At 36.7% G+C, this 16,345-nt stretch overlaps 3 protein-coding genes and 1 non-coding gene across 7 annotated transcripts; 1 reads left to right on the top strand and 3 right to left on the bottom strand.

Annotated features, from left to right (window-relative positions):
• Nucleotides 1–156: 156 nt before the first annotated feature.
• Nucleotides 157–4,986, bottom strand: LOC141836947 (E3 ubiquitin-protein ligase IPI1-like). 2 transcript variants are annotated; one of them, XM_074724428.1, is made up of 6 exons: nt 4,720–4,986; nt 2,904–3,070; nt 2,558–2,616; nt 1,577–1,605; nt 1,153–1,420; nt 157–906 (listed from the first exon to the last, which is right to left on the bottom strand). In XM_074724428.1, exons 1-6 carry the CDS (start codon nt 4,859–4,861, stop codon nt 459–461), a joined length of 1,113 nt encoding a protein of 370 aa, XP_074580529.1. In that variant the 5' UTR covers nt 4,862–4,986; the 3' UTR covers nt 157–458. The 2 variants fall into 2 exon arrangements, with proteins under 2 accessions (XP_074580529.1, XP_074580528.1); XM_074724427.1 differs by having other exon boundaries at nt 1,153–1,501.
• Nucleotides 4,987–6,131: 1,145 nt separating this feature from the next.
• On the top strand, nt 6,132–9,716 carry LOC141839204 (AP-1 complex subunit sigma-2-like). Its single transcript, XM_074726898.1, has 8 exons — nt 6,132–6,209; nt 6,944–7,030; nt 8,144–8,235; nt 8,348–8,456; nt 8,543–8,578; nt 8,653–8,705; nt 8,790–8,816; nt 9,397–9,716. The coding sequence occupies exons 1-7, from the start codon at nt 6,207–6,209 to the stop codon at nt 8,806–8,808; spliced, it is 399 nt and encodes a 132-aa protein (XP_074582999.1). The 5' UTR covers nt 6,132–6,206; the 3' UTR covers nt 8,809–8,816; nt 9,397–9,716.
• A 1,150-nt stretch (nt 9,717–10,866) lies between these two features.
• On the bottom strand, nt 10,867–15,862 carry LOC141837203 (uncharacterized). 3 transcript variants are annotated; one of them, XM_074724646.1, is made up of 5 exons: nt 15,536–15,861; nt 12,415–14,119; nt 11,888–12,263; nt 11,334–11,635; nt 10,867–11,087 (listed from the first exon to the last, which is right to left on the bottom strand). In XM_074724646.1, exons 2-5 carry the CDS (start codon nt 14,099–14,101, stop codon nt 11,071–11,073), a joined length of 2,382 nt encoding a protein of 793 aa, XP_074580747.1. In that variant the 5' UTR covers nt 14,102–14,119; nt 15,536–15,861; the 3' UTR covers nt 10,867–11,070. The 3 variants fall into 3 exon arrangements, with proteins under 3 accessions (XP_074580747.1, XP_074580748.1, XP_074580746.1); XM_074724647.1 differs by having other exon boundaries at nt 10,867–11,092; XM_074724645.1 differs by lacking the exon at nt 10,867–11,087 and having other exon boundaries at nt 11,156–11,635; nt 15,536–15,862.
• Nucleotides 15,863–16,268: 406 nt separating this feature from the next.
• On the bottom strand, nt 16,269–16,340 carry TRNAP-CGG (transfer RNA proline (anticodon CGG)). The gene has a single exon. It is a non-coding gene; the product is annotated as a tRNA-Pro (tRNA).
• Between the last annotated feature and the right edge of the window lie 5 nt (nt 16,341–16,345).

Below are 16,345 nucleotides of genomic sequence, written 5' to 3' on the forward strand. Positions count from 1 at the left end.
CTAAAAGTGCTAGATTAGATGACCATTAAGGAGATCTTCATGTGATTCCAAAATCACATGAATGTTGCTTCACGCGATTCATGAAAAATGAAACAAAATATGAACCTTTGTAACAAAGAAATTCTCTAGACATATTCAGCACCCACAACATTGAAATAACATCACAAAAAACTTGCATGTAAGCTTTTGATACATTTTCCCATAATGAAAATCTGTGCATGTTTTAAGCTTCTGGGGGCCTTCTCTCCCCTTAACTTAACTTACAACAGTTTCAGCATATTATTTTGTTCATGCCATTTCTAGCCATCATCCATCTTACCATCACCAACCAACATGTTCGCACAGCTAGTAGAGTTTACAATTCGACAACAACAGTTTAAAAATGAAATTTACTGCATTTAAGGGGAGATTTGAGAATGTGAAAATAGTTCATCTTCGAAGAAATGCCAAATTCAGCATCACATCAATGACAACATGCGGCCTGGAGGTATTATTGTTTGGTTGTAGCCTGCTTGTACTGATGATGACCTCTCAGGTCCGTTATGTGACAGCAAGAAGGCCATCCGTGAGTTGGGGTCTGATGCACCGTTGGGCTGTGGGAAAGAGCCCCAGGCACTACGTTCCCTGTCAAGGGGAGAAGGATGTGTCATTACAGCTTCGCACTCCCATAGACGGTGGCGGTTTTGAATTCCCTCAGCATCTAAAGGAATGGGAGTTATCAGGAAAGGGACACACTGGTCTGTTGGATTCAGCCCCCTTGGGTTTGCAGGTTGTGGCATACTTGTTCCATGCACACTTTGAGCATTTTGTCGATGGAAGACTTCGTGGAGATTGGCATGGGTTCGGAGGAATGGTGGGACTGATGCAAGGGCAGAGGAGCTGGTGGGGCCAGATCTTGAGCCATTTCTGGAAACAAAAAATACAAAAAAAAGAGTTAAAATTCAGGTGGCGATCATATCGAACAAACTTGAACCATATTGAAAGCATGCATAGTGATAATATTCGATCACTACAGATTTAGATTTAGCCAAGATGTTAATTGGTATCTGCTGAATTCCACAATAACCATCATGCTGATGACAAGATAACTTATAGATGCGTTAGAAAGAAACAGCCTGTTAAAAGGTGAGAAATCGATGCAATGCAACTCACCCATGACTGAGAACTAAAGGATGGAAAACAGAGTCAGCAGCAGGTAAACCATCTGTGTCGATCCTTGAAAAGTGTGATGCTGGATCAGCAAGGTTAACATGGGAATTGAATGAGTAGGATGGATGATGGCGATTACTCGCTGCTATCATATGAGCGTGAATATCTCTTGGTCTTGAAAAATAACTCCACTGTTGGTGATATCCAGGACCATCAAGCATGGCCTCAAATGACTGATTGGAGGAAGAAGGTTGGGGCAGTTGCGTGTAAGCTGCGAAAGGGCATGGATGAGGTGATGACATGGTCGACTGATTCTCAGAAACAATAGCATGATATCCAAAAGGATCACGAACTGCAAGACCACAAATTTGTTAGGTTACTCAAAAGTTACTTAACATGTCATCAATTTATATTTGCTTCGACTTACAAGGAGCAGCTGAAGAAGATTCGCCTTCCCTAAATTAAAATAGAAAAAGGTAAGTTAAATGACAAATGCAGCTAAACGCTTCCAATGTGGCATTTACAAAGCAGTTCTCTAACCAAGTATTTAGCAAATTCGATTAAGACACAGTCCAAGTATTTAGCAAATTCGATTAAGTTATATGATTTGCATGCAATACATTAGACAAATGTAAATAAAATACTCGCCAAACCTTACTACTGCAGAAAGGGGAAATCAGTGATTTAGCATTATATTTTTATCGACATGAAAAAAGTTATTTGTCTGCTGACTATATAAATCTTATACTAACTACTTTTTACTTCATGACTAAATGATTTTAATGAAGACTTTTTTTAGCAAGTAATAAGGAAGCATTAGCATAGTTGAGAAAACCACAGCTTCATGATGATCATGAGTTATTAAGTAATGATGCGCATAACACCACAATCAAAAGTACTTGCTTCTATGCATCTTGAAAGGCAAAGTAACTGATGCAATTTGTTTTTAGTTTGCAGTTCTAAGAAAACTAAATAAAGACATTAGAAATTAAAAAGAAAAAATAAATATTTATCACATCATTCTCCTTTAGTAAATTCAAATGTGTTATAAGAGTCAATTTTAAATATTCACTTTATTTATCTTTTCAACTTTCAATTCTATATTCTAAGAACGTAGAAAGTTTTCAGAAAATTTTTCAAACTAAACAGGTTTAAGCATGCCTAAAGGTTTAATCTGTGGCTAATCCTAGCTAAATACCCAGGACTTTATATTTAACAAATGTAAGAAAAAATAAACAGCATACAATGGTAAAAAACATTAATTGCTGAGTCCACCAAGATATTGAGAGTGCAGTTATTATTTGCCAAAGCAATAAAAACAGCACTATCGATCCAGTCATTCTCTCATAATAGATTGGAATTGCCATTATACATAATATATAAAGATCATATGCAATGCAGAACTTACTCAAACAATGATGGAATCCTTGCCAAGCCGCTGACTGGACACCAATGACCTCTGATCGGCTGGACAAACAGATAAAACGAAAAAAAAACACATGACTAGAGAAAACATGATATGATTGGAAAGAAATATACTGAAAATAACATACTACTATAGCAAAAAAATTTGAAAAAAATGGAACAAAAGAGAAGCCACTACACTAAAAGAACTGTGAAAAAGGCCGACAAATGTTCTTTTTAAATAATGAGATTTTAAGATGCTCAATTTCTAAATTTGATACATTATCAGAGGTCTATACAAACAAACAGATGCAAATCAAAGAGGGCAGTGATTCAAGTTAGCAGCATACACTTTCAATGTGACTATGATTGTAGAGGTGCCCATCATGAATCAATTCATCAATGAAGTCTGGTGTTGGACGGTAGCCATTTGCATACAGCCAATTTCCTTCTTCAACTTTTCGACAATTTGGGCATTGCATCACTCCCTTAGCATTAAATGCAGAACCAATGCAATCTGAAACAAATGGTTCTAAATGGTGATAAATCTTCACTATTAGTCTACTTGGATGAGCCAACTTATATGACTGCTCAAATGAGGTGTCACATAGGTTATTTGAAAAGTGATTATGCACAAATTATTTTAGGACATAAATTCAATTGATTTAACTGTTTTTTCTAGACTCATACATTTATCCTATATATAAAATTAAATCCATTGAGGTGACAGATTAGGAAAGAACGTAATAATAACACATTCTTGATAAAATTTCTTACAGCAGAACTTTGAGCATTGGAATTCATTTTTCCATGACTATCACTAAAACCGAAATAAGAACTGACATAAATGTTAAGATAAAGTTATATGTACTTTGAAGAGAGTGAATCACAGGAACTTTCATCAATGTTCAATAGTTTATTTCAACCAAAGTTTAAGAAGGTCCCAATGTTCACAAGGTTTAAGCTTTTTCATAAACCATGAAAGAGAAGGCAGCAACAATAATGAAGATGAATCAGAAGAAAACATGGAGAGCAAAAATTGTAAGTTACTAGTCTTTCACTGAATATATGAAGGCAAATTTTTGGGCATGCATTAATTATCTACTTATCTTTGAATGGCCAACTAATCAACCTATTTACCATATTGTTGAATAGAAATCACCATAAGTAACCCAGAAATAGCACACTCTTAAGACACAAACAGTTGCAAAATCAAACCATCTACAGAGCTGGTGTTGCTACCTTGTCAGATTCTGGAACCATAATTCTATGGAAATGGAATTCTATCCCTACTTCTGTATTAAACTACCATTTTCACAAAACAAAATATTGGAAATAGGATTACATTATCACAGAAAACTTAGGTCTCAAATTATGATATTTGATTACTATGTTTGGGGAAAAGTATGTTTATAGATTTTAAAGTCCAACCAGATGTAAAAGGATTTGTAACTCTTAATAAGAAACAAGGGTAAAATATCAAATATATCAATACCCTATTATTCTAAACATAAGGAATGAATTCTTTTTGTTCCTTGTTTTCCCAATGAAATGAAATGTAACAACTGAAACCATTTTTCTTAGAATTCCTTTCTGATCATACATAATATGTTGGTAACAAGCTAGGTCTTTTTTATGTACAACCAGCTTCAAACTCCCACATAGAATGGTTGACTTGTTGGTTCCTTGCCTTTGACAATAACACAGGCTGTTTTTGATATAACATGGAGGCTGGCAAATGTAGAAAAGGGGAGAGTCTTAGATATTGTTCCACCAGAAACTAATTTTAGAAAAGGGGAAAACTCTTACACTTTTTTATTCCTTTATTTTCTATTTCAAATATCAAATCGAAATTCCATTCCAACAGGAATCAATTGCAAACCGGCTAGGTCTTTTTCTCTTCTACCAGCTTCAAACTTCCATAGAGTATGATTGGCTTGTTGGTTCCTTGCCTTTAAGAATAAGGGAAAAAGCTTGTTTGGACAGAATTTCAAGGCTCCCATAAGAATAGTTCATCAAAGACAATAATAATTAAACAAACAGCAAAAAAGGCACCTTTTTATCAAATCAACTATTCCCCCACCGAATCACCAGAATCCAACGAAGTGATAAGGAAAGGAGAAAAAAAAAAAAAATCAAAGAACAAGATCCCCAGGAGGAACTAACCGAGGTGGAATTCATGCCCGCATTGCAGCCAAGCGGTAGCCCGGTCCCCTCCGCTCTTGACGGCCTCGAGGCAAATCGAGCAGGCAACGCCCACCGCGTCTTCGCCTTCTTTTCCTTCTTCGACCGGCTCCTCGCGGGCCATCACCGCATGCCTGGCCCTCGATCGAAGAACAAGGAGACGAGGAGCGAAATCCACAAACTCCTTCCCTGCGGCCGCACCCTAGATTTCGACCGCCACAAACACGTCCAATTCTCCTCCTCTCCTTCGCTCGCAATCAAGACAGCGATGTTCCTCTGACGAGGCCCCGACTTTTATTTCATTGACGTACCGGGGACCGCAAAGTCCGCATACAGTGCATAATGCGGTAACGGGCCTTCAATATCTCAACCGTTCTGATGCCGAGACGTGTCCACAGGCGCTTGGCGGCCTGTGATCCTCGCGGGGCCAGAAATCACGTGCCGAATTCTACTTTTCGAGGATCCTGTACAACTATGCTACTAATCCACGCTGCATCCGACCATTCACGTCTTGAATTTAAGGGTGCGCCGGGAAAGAAAAGGGGAGTCGTTGAAATTGTAAGAATAAAATGTTTCGTCGGTGTTGGAGAGGATCCGTAAGATTCAACGGAGAAGACGAGTCGCTCCTCCCTCTCCATTCGCCGAACTCCGCCCGTTCAGCTCCTTCCCCGGCCATTCCCAAAGGCGGCGCCTTGAGGAGTTCATTTGGGACTTCCTGACGGGCGGCGACTCCGCCGAACAAGAGGCCTCCGTTTCTGTCCGCCTAGGCATGCCGCTCTTCAGACAGGTAGGCCGCCAATTTTGCCCAACTCTTTCGGTGTGCTGCTGGGCAAGGAGACGGCAATGGGTCGCTGGCCGAGTTCGATCGAGCCATCGAGTTGATTCGGCGGCAGAAAGCATGTTTGCCGTTAGGTTTCTTACCTTTCTTACACTTTCCCCTCATCTCCGTCTTCTTCTGTTTTGCCTTCCCTAACCTCACTAGTTCTGCAAGACGATAACCTAATGCTTCTCCTCTGAGTTTGTGGATCACCGCTACTACTTGCCAAGCCAGAAAAAAAGTGATTTTTTTCTTCATAAACAGGAATGGCGATGAAGAATCCATGGTCCTTCCTGCCTGTTAAAAAGTGAAGGGGAGATGAAAGACGCAGATCATGTCTTATTTGAGATATTGAAATTTTAAGGGCCCAATTGAAATTTTATCTTAGCTCGAATTCGAATATACTTATTTTAATAAACGACCATATAATTTTAAGTAATTGCACAACTTTCCCAAAAAATTTCCCCCGTTTGATATGGGCCTTTAATGGGCCCATTTGGACAGAACCCATAGGCCCAATTTAGTGGCTTTCCTTCATTAATCTTTTTTAATTTTCATATCCTTTCACGATATTTTTCCTCTGTTCGTCGTCTTCTTCCTTCCTGATCGCGGGAGATCGAAGAATCACAGATCCGAAGGAAACCCGATAGAAATGGTCGGTTCTCGCTTGATAAATTTGCTCTCTTAATTAAGATTAGGGCTAGGATTTCTTCGTATCGTACAATCGTTCGTGTATCAATCTATTCAACGTTGTTTTCCGATTCCTGGGTTAACAACTTGAGCTTCTATATGAAGGATTTCGTTCCGGTTGTGTGTGTATTAATTTTCGAAGTCGGTGATTTCTTTGCGTACCCATCGGTATATATGCGAAGGACGATGATCCAAGTTACCAAACATCAACCTTTTATATGCTTTAGCTAAAAAAATACTCGTGGGATCGAGTGCGAAACATGATGGAAGATAAGATTTATCAAAGTTGAAATCTCGTCGGTTCAGTTATTTCAACAACAGTGATCAGTTCCTCGGGTGCAACTTCATCTTCTGTTTTTGTTTATGATGGATGATCGGAAACCCAAATCATACGGTTTGAGATTTCCTTTTTGTCTTAGTTGATCGTGCATAATTTTATCCATTTTGAATATGGAAGCCATACAGATTTTTGTTCTATTGTGAAAATTGGTTTAGGCAAACAAAAAATTGTATGATAAAATAGGCTTGTGATTCTGTTAATACTAGTATATAAGAAAATTGTCCTTGTTTAATAGGTCGATATGAAATTGGTTTTGACATCAAATTTGTCCAAAGTGAATGCATTTTTCTTTTTAATTATTAAGCTACTTATCGAATTGTTTACTGAATTTTGATAACTTGCCTTATTTATAATGCCAGATTCACTTTGTACTTCTAATTAGTCGACAGGGAAAAGTGAGATTAACCAAATGGTATTCTCCATATTCTCAGAAAGAAAGAACTAAGGTAGATATGCTGGTTTACTCCAGATTTACTTTTCATATTTTAATTGCTTGCTTCAGTTTGAATGAGTCTACTTGCATTGATCACTGGAAAAGTAAAATTTGACCTAGTTGTTGAGAATGTCTTTGCATTTTGTTTCCTCCTCTCTGGTGCTTTTGTATATCATTCATGTTCTAAGTTTTCTTTAATTTACTATAATGGATAGATATTAACATTTGTAAGTGTCATTATGGCTTACCGGTTTGCTGGTCAATTTGCATTATATAGCTAAATTGTAACATTGTGCTATCATTTTTGCTCATTGTTTCAGTGTCAGCGCATGGTATCATACATTTTGGATACTGAATAGTGATTGTGAAAGTTCACGTGGTCTTTTAGCAGATTGTTTCCTGTTTTCTACTTTTCCCTTGGTCATTGCTGACTGTTATTAGTTCACTAATTACAGGCTTGTGGTAAGCATGATGAGTCTTGTAGACCTTTTTGCTTTATTTTTGGTCAAATATTAAGTCAATTATGAGGATGATCGGTCATCCTGAGTCAATTGCAATTCTGTTCTCACTGGCCTGATCACATTTGTAATCTATTGTCCTTGAACTCTATTATTTTCTCGGCAACAGCTTCCTCTCTAAATTCTTCTTTCTTTTGTCCACTGCATTCGAAACTTGGGAATCATTCTAGACGGTGAATTTTAGATTTGAACTCTGCATGCCCAGGATGTTCTATGGTAAACCTGAATATGTTAGTCTGTACGACTTCTAATCTTGTTTTATCTGATTTATTGGATATGATTGGTATTGGTCAAACGTGCAGTGAATTTACACTACAAGCATATTTTGGTTTCCTTGCATGCTACATCTACCATTCTGATCTCAAGTATCCATTGACATTAGATTTAGCCAATCATTCTCGTGTAAGATTTTGCAAGATGTTCATTCTGTTGTGCATGAGCTCCAGAATTTTTTCATTCTCTTGTTGATCGTATTCAATTCAAGTATTCTATCAGCCTGGAAGGTTCACTATTATGGGACTTGCACTCTTTGCTATTTTTTCATTGAAAAATATAGATACTGATGCATTTGTTTTTAATTTGTTAAATTCATCACTCTTATACTTAAGGTCATCCGTGAGCTTAGTGGACTGATTCTTACACGAGGTCCAAAGCTTTGCAACTTTGTAGAGTGGAGAGGATATAAGGTTGTGTATAGAAGGTAATTTTGCTGTACAAATATGCATCTTTGTGGTGGTTATTTATTGTTTTATGAAATCGACTTTGCTACTTTTAAAATGCAATGCTCCTGACTCATAAAATATCATTTTCAGATATGCCAGTCTTTACTTTTGCATGTGCATTGATGCAGATGATAATGAATTAGAAATACTTGAAATCATTCATCATTTTGTTGAGATACTGGACCGATATTTTGGCAGTGTAAGTCATTTCGTTTAGTTGATTGCATCTCAGAAAGGTTTTGTTCACAAATCAAATTATGAAACTTTATGTTTCCTTATTCTCAGGTTTGCGAACTTGATTTGATATTCAATTTTCATAAGGTAATTTGTTTGATGATTTCTTTGACCATCTCTTATTTTCTTGTTTATATCCTATCTGCTTATGAATTGGGCAGGCATACTACATATTGGATGAAATTCTCATTGCTGGTGAGCTTCGAGTAAAAAGACTGTTGCCCGTCTTATAGTGCACAGGAGATCAATACCTTGACAACAAGTTTAAAGTGTGAAATCTATTTTATAATTAGAGACAACTGTTGCCCGTCTTATAGCTGCACAGGTATTTATTAGATCTATAGCAAAAAGCAACATCTCATCAATTCATGTGCTGATCACTAGCTATTAGTCTGGAAAGGTGATCACTTTCCTAATAGCTAGTGATCAATATATATATATATATATTGTTCAAAGTAAAACCAAACTGATAAATTTTGTGAACCTAATCTTTTGTTTGGTTTGATTCAATCCAAGTTAAGTTTTAAATTTTTGATTTTGGATGCCTGACCACTATCTTCAAGATTATTTTGTGATGCATGCAACTACATAATAGGTGGAGTTAGGGCACAAAACAGATGGTATTTAGAGTTAGACGATACTATTATAAATCCATATCCTGCTGCATTATTTTGAAACTACAAGGTGGTTTTAAGACCAGCTCGTAGAGTGTCCTACATGTATGGGAAGACAGAACATTTGTAGGGTCAGAGTGCTTGCCATATTCTCTTGATAAACGATGAGCATCGGTATTATAGGCTAATTTGAGATGGCACACATCAGGTGCTTTCCCATAAATGTTCAAAGAGCCATTACCACTGCATAATAATCTCATTGTCATCAACCATTGGATTTTCTTTTGCCAGGACCAACTGGTGGAAGCTGCCAAGGAGCAGTCAAGTTCAATAAGCAATATGATCGCACAAGCTACCAAATAGAACTCCTTCAGTCATTGTAAGACCTATCAAACATGACTGCCCTCCAACGTTTTTGATCCTTCGCACTTTACTACATGTTTTGGATAATTTGATTCACATTTCTCGAGCTTGATGTGGTAAACTTTTAATGAGAGTTGTGCTTGTAGAAACTGCACTCATGCTCAAGCTCAAATTTCTGAATAACAGTTCATGAAAGACTGTCTACCAGATGTAAAATTTATCAAAAGGTCAGAGCTTGTTTTGTGTGATCTTTTTTTCCTAGAAACTAACTGTTCAGTGATTCAGAGAAAATGTTTAGATCAGCTCTTTCAAATTGTCAGCTGATTATTGTTTGGTCATCAAGATGTGTCCGCAAGCAGATTAGTAAATAGTATTTTATACAACATATTAAGACTTGTGGATCATTTTGTGCCTAACAAGAAAAACAGAAACACAGGCCAAATTCTCATCTCCTTCGTGTGGCAAAAGGTGAAGACCCTCGCCTCTATAATAATTTGAAGAGAGTAAATCATGATAACCGAGTGACCTTTTCAAGTGGAAAAAATTTTATTCCCTAAGGGATTATTCCCTTGAGAATTTGATCTTTGTTTTCATGTGGTAATCTACTAGAGTACCAACTTGATTATACTCATGGAGATAAATTCTCATCTCCTTGCATCATATGTAACATGCCCATTAAGTCTTTTGAAGCGATAGTTTCCAACTATAATTTGTCGAGTAATATAAATAGCTACTAGTCATGGTTTGTGTATCATTTGGTTTCCATTTGTCAATTTAGAGTACATAAAGAAACAAGGCAATTTTTATTTTTAATAAAAGGGTAATTTTTCAGTTAATTTTATGGACAATTTTATTTTTTATTAAAAAATAAAAATTAATTGATTTCATTTCATTAAATTAATTAGTAAACCAACTTAATTAATTGTTTTTTAAAAATTAATGGATGATATATTTAAAATCAAATTTTTTATGTTTTAAATTTTAAAAAATACTTTAAAATGTAATGGATTTTTATTTTTTAAAAAACAAATCATTCAATTTGTTATTTTAATAGTAAATGATATAACAATATAGTAATCTCATTCAATTTATTTTTTATTTGAAAAAAACTTAAAATCTAATTAACCTTAGATTTTATAAAAATATATAAATACATAATTCAATTTATGTTATTTTTCACAGTACTTATCTTAAATGACATAACGATTAACAACATAAACTGTTAATAGAATTGATATCTAAATTCTATAATATAATCAATCAATAAATTTATCAAGTTGAATTATTAATTTTATATTCTATAATTTAAAATTTTTAAACGATTTGATTAATTTTAAGCTATATAAAATTATTTAAATATTATATTATCATTTCTTCTGGAATTTCTTATAACTAGTAAAATTGCAAAGTAAACTGATTCAGGTTGTGTTTACTTTAAATAGATAGTAAGAGGGCTAAGGAAGGGGATTCAGCATAAGAAAAATAAGAATTAGAATTACTTGGTCTTTTTCTTCATCCTCTCTTCCTCTTCCATCCTCTTAAGTAAACAAACTCAGCCTCCTTCCTCGACTCATCGTCTTAGCTCCCCTTCTTCTCCCTCCGTTAACTTTTCACCCTTCCTGTCCTATCCATCGAAGTAAACAGAGCCTTAAGCTCGTGAACAATTCATTAATTTAAGCAAGAGAAAAAAAACAAGCATAAGAATTTGAACTCAAAATAGATATCATCAGAATGCACACATGATGACTAATCTTTGTGAAAACAAACCCTACTCTCAATGGCCATCTGGTTCAAACATTGAGCTTATTCTATATTAAGAAACTAGCAAAACAAAAGTTGAGATCACAAAAATCTCTCTGTCTTACCTTTGTGATCGAGCCTACTTGGAATACCAGCTCGACCTCCTCTCCCTCCACCTGCACGCATGGAGCTGGTTGTTTGACTTTGTTCAACAATTTGATTATCACAGGAGGGAACGTCCTCGATGATCCTCAAAAGCTCTTGTACAGGATTGTTAGAATGAGAAGCCTGCTTTAACAATGAGTCATCATCGTCTAATCCCATGAAGCACAAATCTTCCCACTGGAAAGCAGATTCATCGACACTAGGAAGCTCAGAGTTTACATCCCACTTTTTGTGTATGCCATACTTATAATTTGGATTACGCCTACACAAACAAACCGAAAAGTCAGTAATGATATCAGACAACACTTCTAAAAGATCAAGTGATATGCCAAATTGCAAAGTTTAGATGCTATCAAAATCTAGTCAAAAAAGAGAGAGAGAGAGAGTACAAGTCTCAATCCTGTGGTTTGGTCCTAAATACCATATGATGCCATACTAATTCAGCATGGTATTTGAATCTGTCTAAACCACACAAAGTAGAAGTTTGCAAAAAAAAAAAAAAAACAGACAGTACCTGGACAATAGCCGTAAGTTAGAATGTACATATACGAGATTGTCAGCAAAACTAGAATTTGATCTGTGTCTCTTTGCACTTTGGATATAGCTATAGGTACTCCACTGTTTCTCCACTGAAAAAGAACTGATTGACTGAGAGAGAACTTTGAAGGCCACATCTCTTAGCTCCTTTGTATCACCACCATGAAACTTCCACCATTGGAAAACATTAATTTTGGGATTTCGGGCATCTCTCTTGGCTATGGGCGAAGAGAACTTCCCCTTCTTCTCGATAAAGGACAGAAATTGCACACGAATAATATCCTGGCGGTCAGCATTTCGGTGCATTTTACATATGGCAGAAGTAGCACACTCAAATACCTCATCATCTTGATCTGTAAATTAAGGCAATTTCATAACTAGTCTAAAACCATACTGAAAACAAGTTGTGAGATTAATGATGAAAACATAGTAGTATTACAAAGGAGGATTAATAATTTCATTCTTAGCATAGAAAGGGGAAAATGAACAAAAGAAAGAATCTACCTGGGGGGCATCTCTTCCTACATCCTGGTGCAGGAAGTTGTAGGTATTCCTCATCATAGTACTTCGGTGTGAGTGCATAGGCCAAACAGTGCAATGGAAAAATTTTCTTGTTCCACCTTGAAAGAACCTTTTCTTCCACAATTGTATACATATCTTCAAGCCCACTCAGATTTTCTTTAATTTCCCCCAGCATATTATCCATTCTATCACATACATCACCAATAAGGGCACCATCTTGATCAGAAAACTTGACCATCTTGTAAACTGGCTTGATAATGGATAAGGCCAACCGTGCTGGTACCCAAAAGTTCTCAGACATGACTGCTTCCTTCACATTATCACCAAGAAGCTTTACTTTCTCCTTCATATTTGGAGAAGTAGCCCACAATTCCCAATGTTCGGACAACACAGCAGCTGTAAGTGATTCTCGGATGTCAAGTAGAACATAAAAAGTGATATAGTGTGAAGCCAATCCTTGTGCTGTAGCTTTCAGTAACTTCAATCTTGAAAATATTTGGAAGATATCAACAGAATGAGGATGGTGTAAGAAGTATCTGACTATACCTTTAGCAGTTCGATATGTCTGCTTAAGCCAAGGAAGAGCATTCATAATATCCTTTAGTATCAGATACAAAGTGTGAACCATGCAAGGATTCCAAAATAAGTGAGGATATACTTGCGCCACTTCATCACTGGCAGCTCTGCAGTCAATTGAATTGTCCGTTATCAATTGAACAACATTATACGGCCCCACCTTCTCAATTGCTTCCAACATAAAATCAGAAATGCTTTTCTGTGATTTCTCAACTGTTACAAAATCAAAGGCATTTAAGAACATGGATCCAAATTGGTTTGAAGCCAACATATTTATCAAAGGTAGGTTTTTTATGTCGCTCCAGCCATTTGAAATGATTGAAATTCCATATTGTGGCCACTTCTGTTTAAAGTCCTCCATTTCTCTTTCAACCTTATGTCTTTCAGTTTCTAGTAAGATCGTATTTGCTTTCTCATAAGATGGACTTTTGTAACCTAGTTCTTTACTAATTGCCAATACCATATCTTCCCAATATGGCGATTGCAGAACACTGAAAGGGATTCCATTTGCACATAAACATCGTACTACTTTAGAGTCAACATCATCTCTGTCCTGCGTTGAATACTCCTGCTCAAAAGAACTTACATAGGACAAGGCTAAAGAAGTTCCTTGCAAAGTTGCTTCTGAACTTGGATTGAGCTTTGACTTCCTCAAAGGAACAACATTAGGTGAACTTTCTACATTCTCAACTTCCCTTTTTATCTGCATTTGTAGATTTTTGTCAGCTTTGACAATAGAACAATATCCGATCCCCTTGCTCTCTCCCTTTTTGTGACCCATCAAGTGAGCATAAACACGGGTGTATGTCCCATGATATATCTTGTGGCAATATTTGCACTTAAAGACATGAGAACCACCATGAGCATTTCCACACTTTTTCCCTTTGACAACATGTTTCCACAGCACAGTTGCACTAACATTAGATTGACTCTCATCAGTCAATTGTCTCTCGAGTTCTTCTTGCATTTGATCATCTTCATGATAAACCAAATTTTTATCCTCAAAAACAAAGTGGCTATCCCCAAGGTCCGGGAACCTCATTTCCCCTTCATTGGTGCCTGTATGTTCTTCAAAAGGAGAGCTAGAAGACATCTCTTGATAGGAATATTCCTGAACATTTTAAGGTTTAGAATAAAATATGGATATTGGTTGTACAACAAAGAAGGAATTCTCTAATGCATGCAACTGGTGTTTGACCGTTTATTTCTTAAAACCGTCTTATCAATTTGCACGTTTAGCAATATGGAATTCATCAATACAGCAGATAGTTTACCAATTATCATTAGGCCAAAAATCTATCATCATCATCATCTAATCAGTAAAGCTAATCATTTAGGATATTCTACAACAACAGTGTACTAAATCAACAACAGTGTACTAAATCAATAAACTATTTCTACAAAAGGTATAATGAGGTTCTTTTAAAACTTCCTTTTCTCACATTTCAAATTCTCTTATGAGTACATTGGAAGTACCCATTGAAACAATACACTAAGGACATAGCATAGCAACAGGAAAAGCTAGTATTTTCCTAAGTACAACATTATCCATTAAAGACAAGTTATTTGTGCTCTATGCCCTTCCAATACTCTGGCTTAGAATAACAATTGGCAAAAGCTAGTGTTTTTCCTAAGTATATTGTTAAAATTTCCTCCATTAAACACAATTTAATCATGCTCTGTGCCCTTCCATAGGGATCCTCGAAGTAGACGATACAAATACAGGTTTCTATGTTTGTTCATGAATATTTATGATTTTATGAAGAAATATACTAGAAATTAGGATACTAACAGAAAATAATGTCTACAAAAGGTAGTACCAGTGCAAGCACGTAAATGTGCCAAAGAAAAAGGAAGGATTACTTTTGGCAGGATTGAATCACTGAAAACAGAAGAAGCATGAATACGTTTTGCCATGGTATATAAAACTTGATGACCATACCTAAAAAGTAGTCTGTTCTAGTAGCTTGTCGCCAAAAGGACAACCCTCAGGAAGGGTAAGGTTTAACAGTTTAAGTACTTGGCTCATGGTACCACATTGGTGATCAACAACAACAGAGATCAAACATGATTGAAACTTATCCCACTCTAAGTCAAACAAATGCAGAAAAAAGATAAGGAAAATTAGAGCTATGAGGAGAAATGTGAGAAGAAATTTGTTTGAACTGCTACAAATAGGATAGAAGAAAATCTAGCAAAACAGATGCATAAGAACCACTAAGATAAGCTAAACGGAAGCTACTGAAGCGCCCAACAGAAGTTTTGACCTTCAGCTGTCGTCAAGAATTTTTCTAAACCATAAATAACACTGTCGTTACTTCAGTAGGAAAGAGAGGCGAAGCAAAAAGTTGACAATATGGACCAAAGCAACCAAAAGCGATACTTAACATGCAACACAAAAGAAATGGATAGAGGACCGGACAGTAAAAGGATTGTTAACGATATACAAGAACTAAAATCCAGAAAGGCATTACTAAACGCAATAATAAGAACTGAATAAGTTGGGAAAGAAGCCTAAAGATCATACCTTCTCAATCAATGAGCTACGTCACAGCTAAACGTCGAATCAATCAAACTCAACAGTAGATCATGAGTCCGGAATCTACTTGGGCTCAGCGGGAGGAAATCCGATGAGAACCACCGGCCGATGAGTGGAAACCCTAACGGGAAACGCACCGTTTCCTCCAAGCGGGACAACTAGCGGACGCCGGGAGTCGTGTTCGAGGAAGAGAAGGAAGAATAAAGCTCAGGGATTGGGGGAATACGCGAAGGGGATTGAAGGGATACGACGCCGTTCGCTAGAGCTCCTCCACTGCCCCGCCATCGCCACACGAGCTCGGCCGCCGTCCGATTCGCCTCTCTCTCTTCGCTTCGCTCGCGCTGATGAAATGGGGGCGGGCGAGGCGAGCCTTTTACGGGTCGGATTCTGGCTATGATGGAGATTGGAGCTGCATCCAGTCTGACGTGTCAGTGACTATGTTGGATCCGGCCCGTTAACTGCAATCCGGATTACGGAGCCTGTTATGAAATGTTCGCCAGAGTAGACTGAATCCGTTCGTCTTTTTCAGTGTAACTTCTATAACTTAAAAGCTTAATCTGATTAATCCGACACAATTTATTTAATTAAAAACATCTATTGATATAAATTTACGTTGGTTTATGACGATAATAACAGGTTTTATATGACAAAAAAGTATTAATTGACTGCACAATTAGTGGATTAGTTAATAATTACAAGTTTTAAGGAAAAAAATAAAATTGGGGTGTTGCGAGAATCGAACTCACGACCTCTCGCACCCGAAGCGAGAATCATACCACTAGACCAAACACCCTGATT

The sequence above is a fragment of the Curcuma longa genome, chromosome 11, assembly GCF_044706935.1.
Source record: "Curcuma longa cultivar G26 ecotype Majalengka, Jawa Barat chromosome 11, ITB_CL_G26_1.1, whole genome shotgun sequence".
In the NCBI taxonomy this organism is placed as follows: Eukaryota; Viridiplantae; Streptophyta; class Magnoliopsida; order Zingiberales; family Zingiberaceae; genus Curcuma; species Curcuma longa.

What these genes read in the sequence shown, in the direction of transcription:
- LOC141836947 (XM_074724427.1), bottom strand. Translation starts at nt 4,861, where the DNA reads ATGGCCCGCGAGGAGCCGGTCGAAGAAGGAAAAGAAGGCGAAGACGCG. An exon ending in AGGATTCCATCATTGTTTGA is followed by an intron (nt 1,606 to 2,557) that starts GTAAGTTCTGCA and finishes ATTTTAATTTAG; the next exon opens with GGAAGGCGAATCTTCTTCAG. An exon ending in ATCTTCTTCAGCTGCTCCTT is followed by an intron (nt 1,502 to 1,576) that starts GTAAGTCGAAGC and finishes GTGGTCTTGCAG; the next exon opens with TTCGTGATCCTTTTGGATAT.
- LOC141839204 (XM_074726898.1), top strand. An exon ending in CTCAGAAAGAAAGAACTAAG is followed by an intron (nt 7,031 to 8,143) that starts GTAGATATGCTG and finishes CTTATACTTAAG; the next exon opens with GTCATCCGTGAGCTTAGTGG. An exon ending in TGATATTCAATTTTCATAAG is followed by an intron (nt 8,579 to 8,652) that starts GTAATTTGTTTG and finishes TGAATTGGGCAG; the next exon opens with GCATACTACATATTGGATGA.
- LOC141837203 (XM_074724645.1), bottom strand. Translation starts at nt 14,101, where the DNA reads ATGTCTTCTAGCTCTCCTTTTGAAGAACATACAGGCACCAATGAAGGG. An exon ending in TAGGAAGAGATGCCCCCCAG is followed by an intron (nt 12,264 to 12,414) that starts GTAGATTCTTTC and finishes CTTAATTTACAG; the next exon opens with ATCAAGATGATGAGGTATTT. An exon ending in AACTTACGGCTATTGTCCAG is followed by an intron (nt 11,636 to 11,887) that starts GTACTGTCTGTT and finishes TTGTTTGTGTAG; the next exon opens with GCGTAATCCAAATTATAAGT.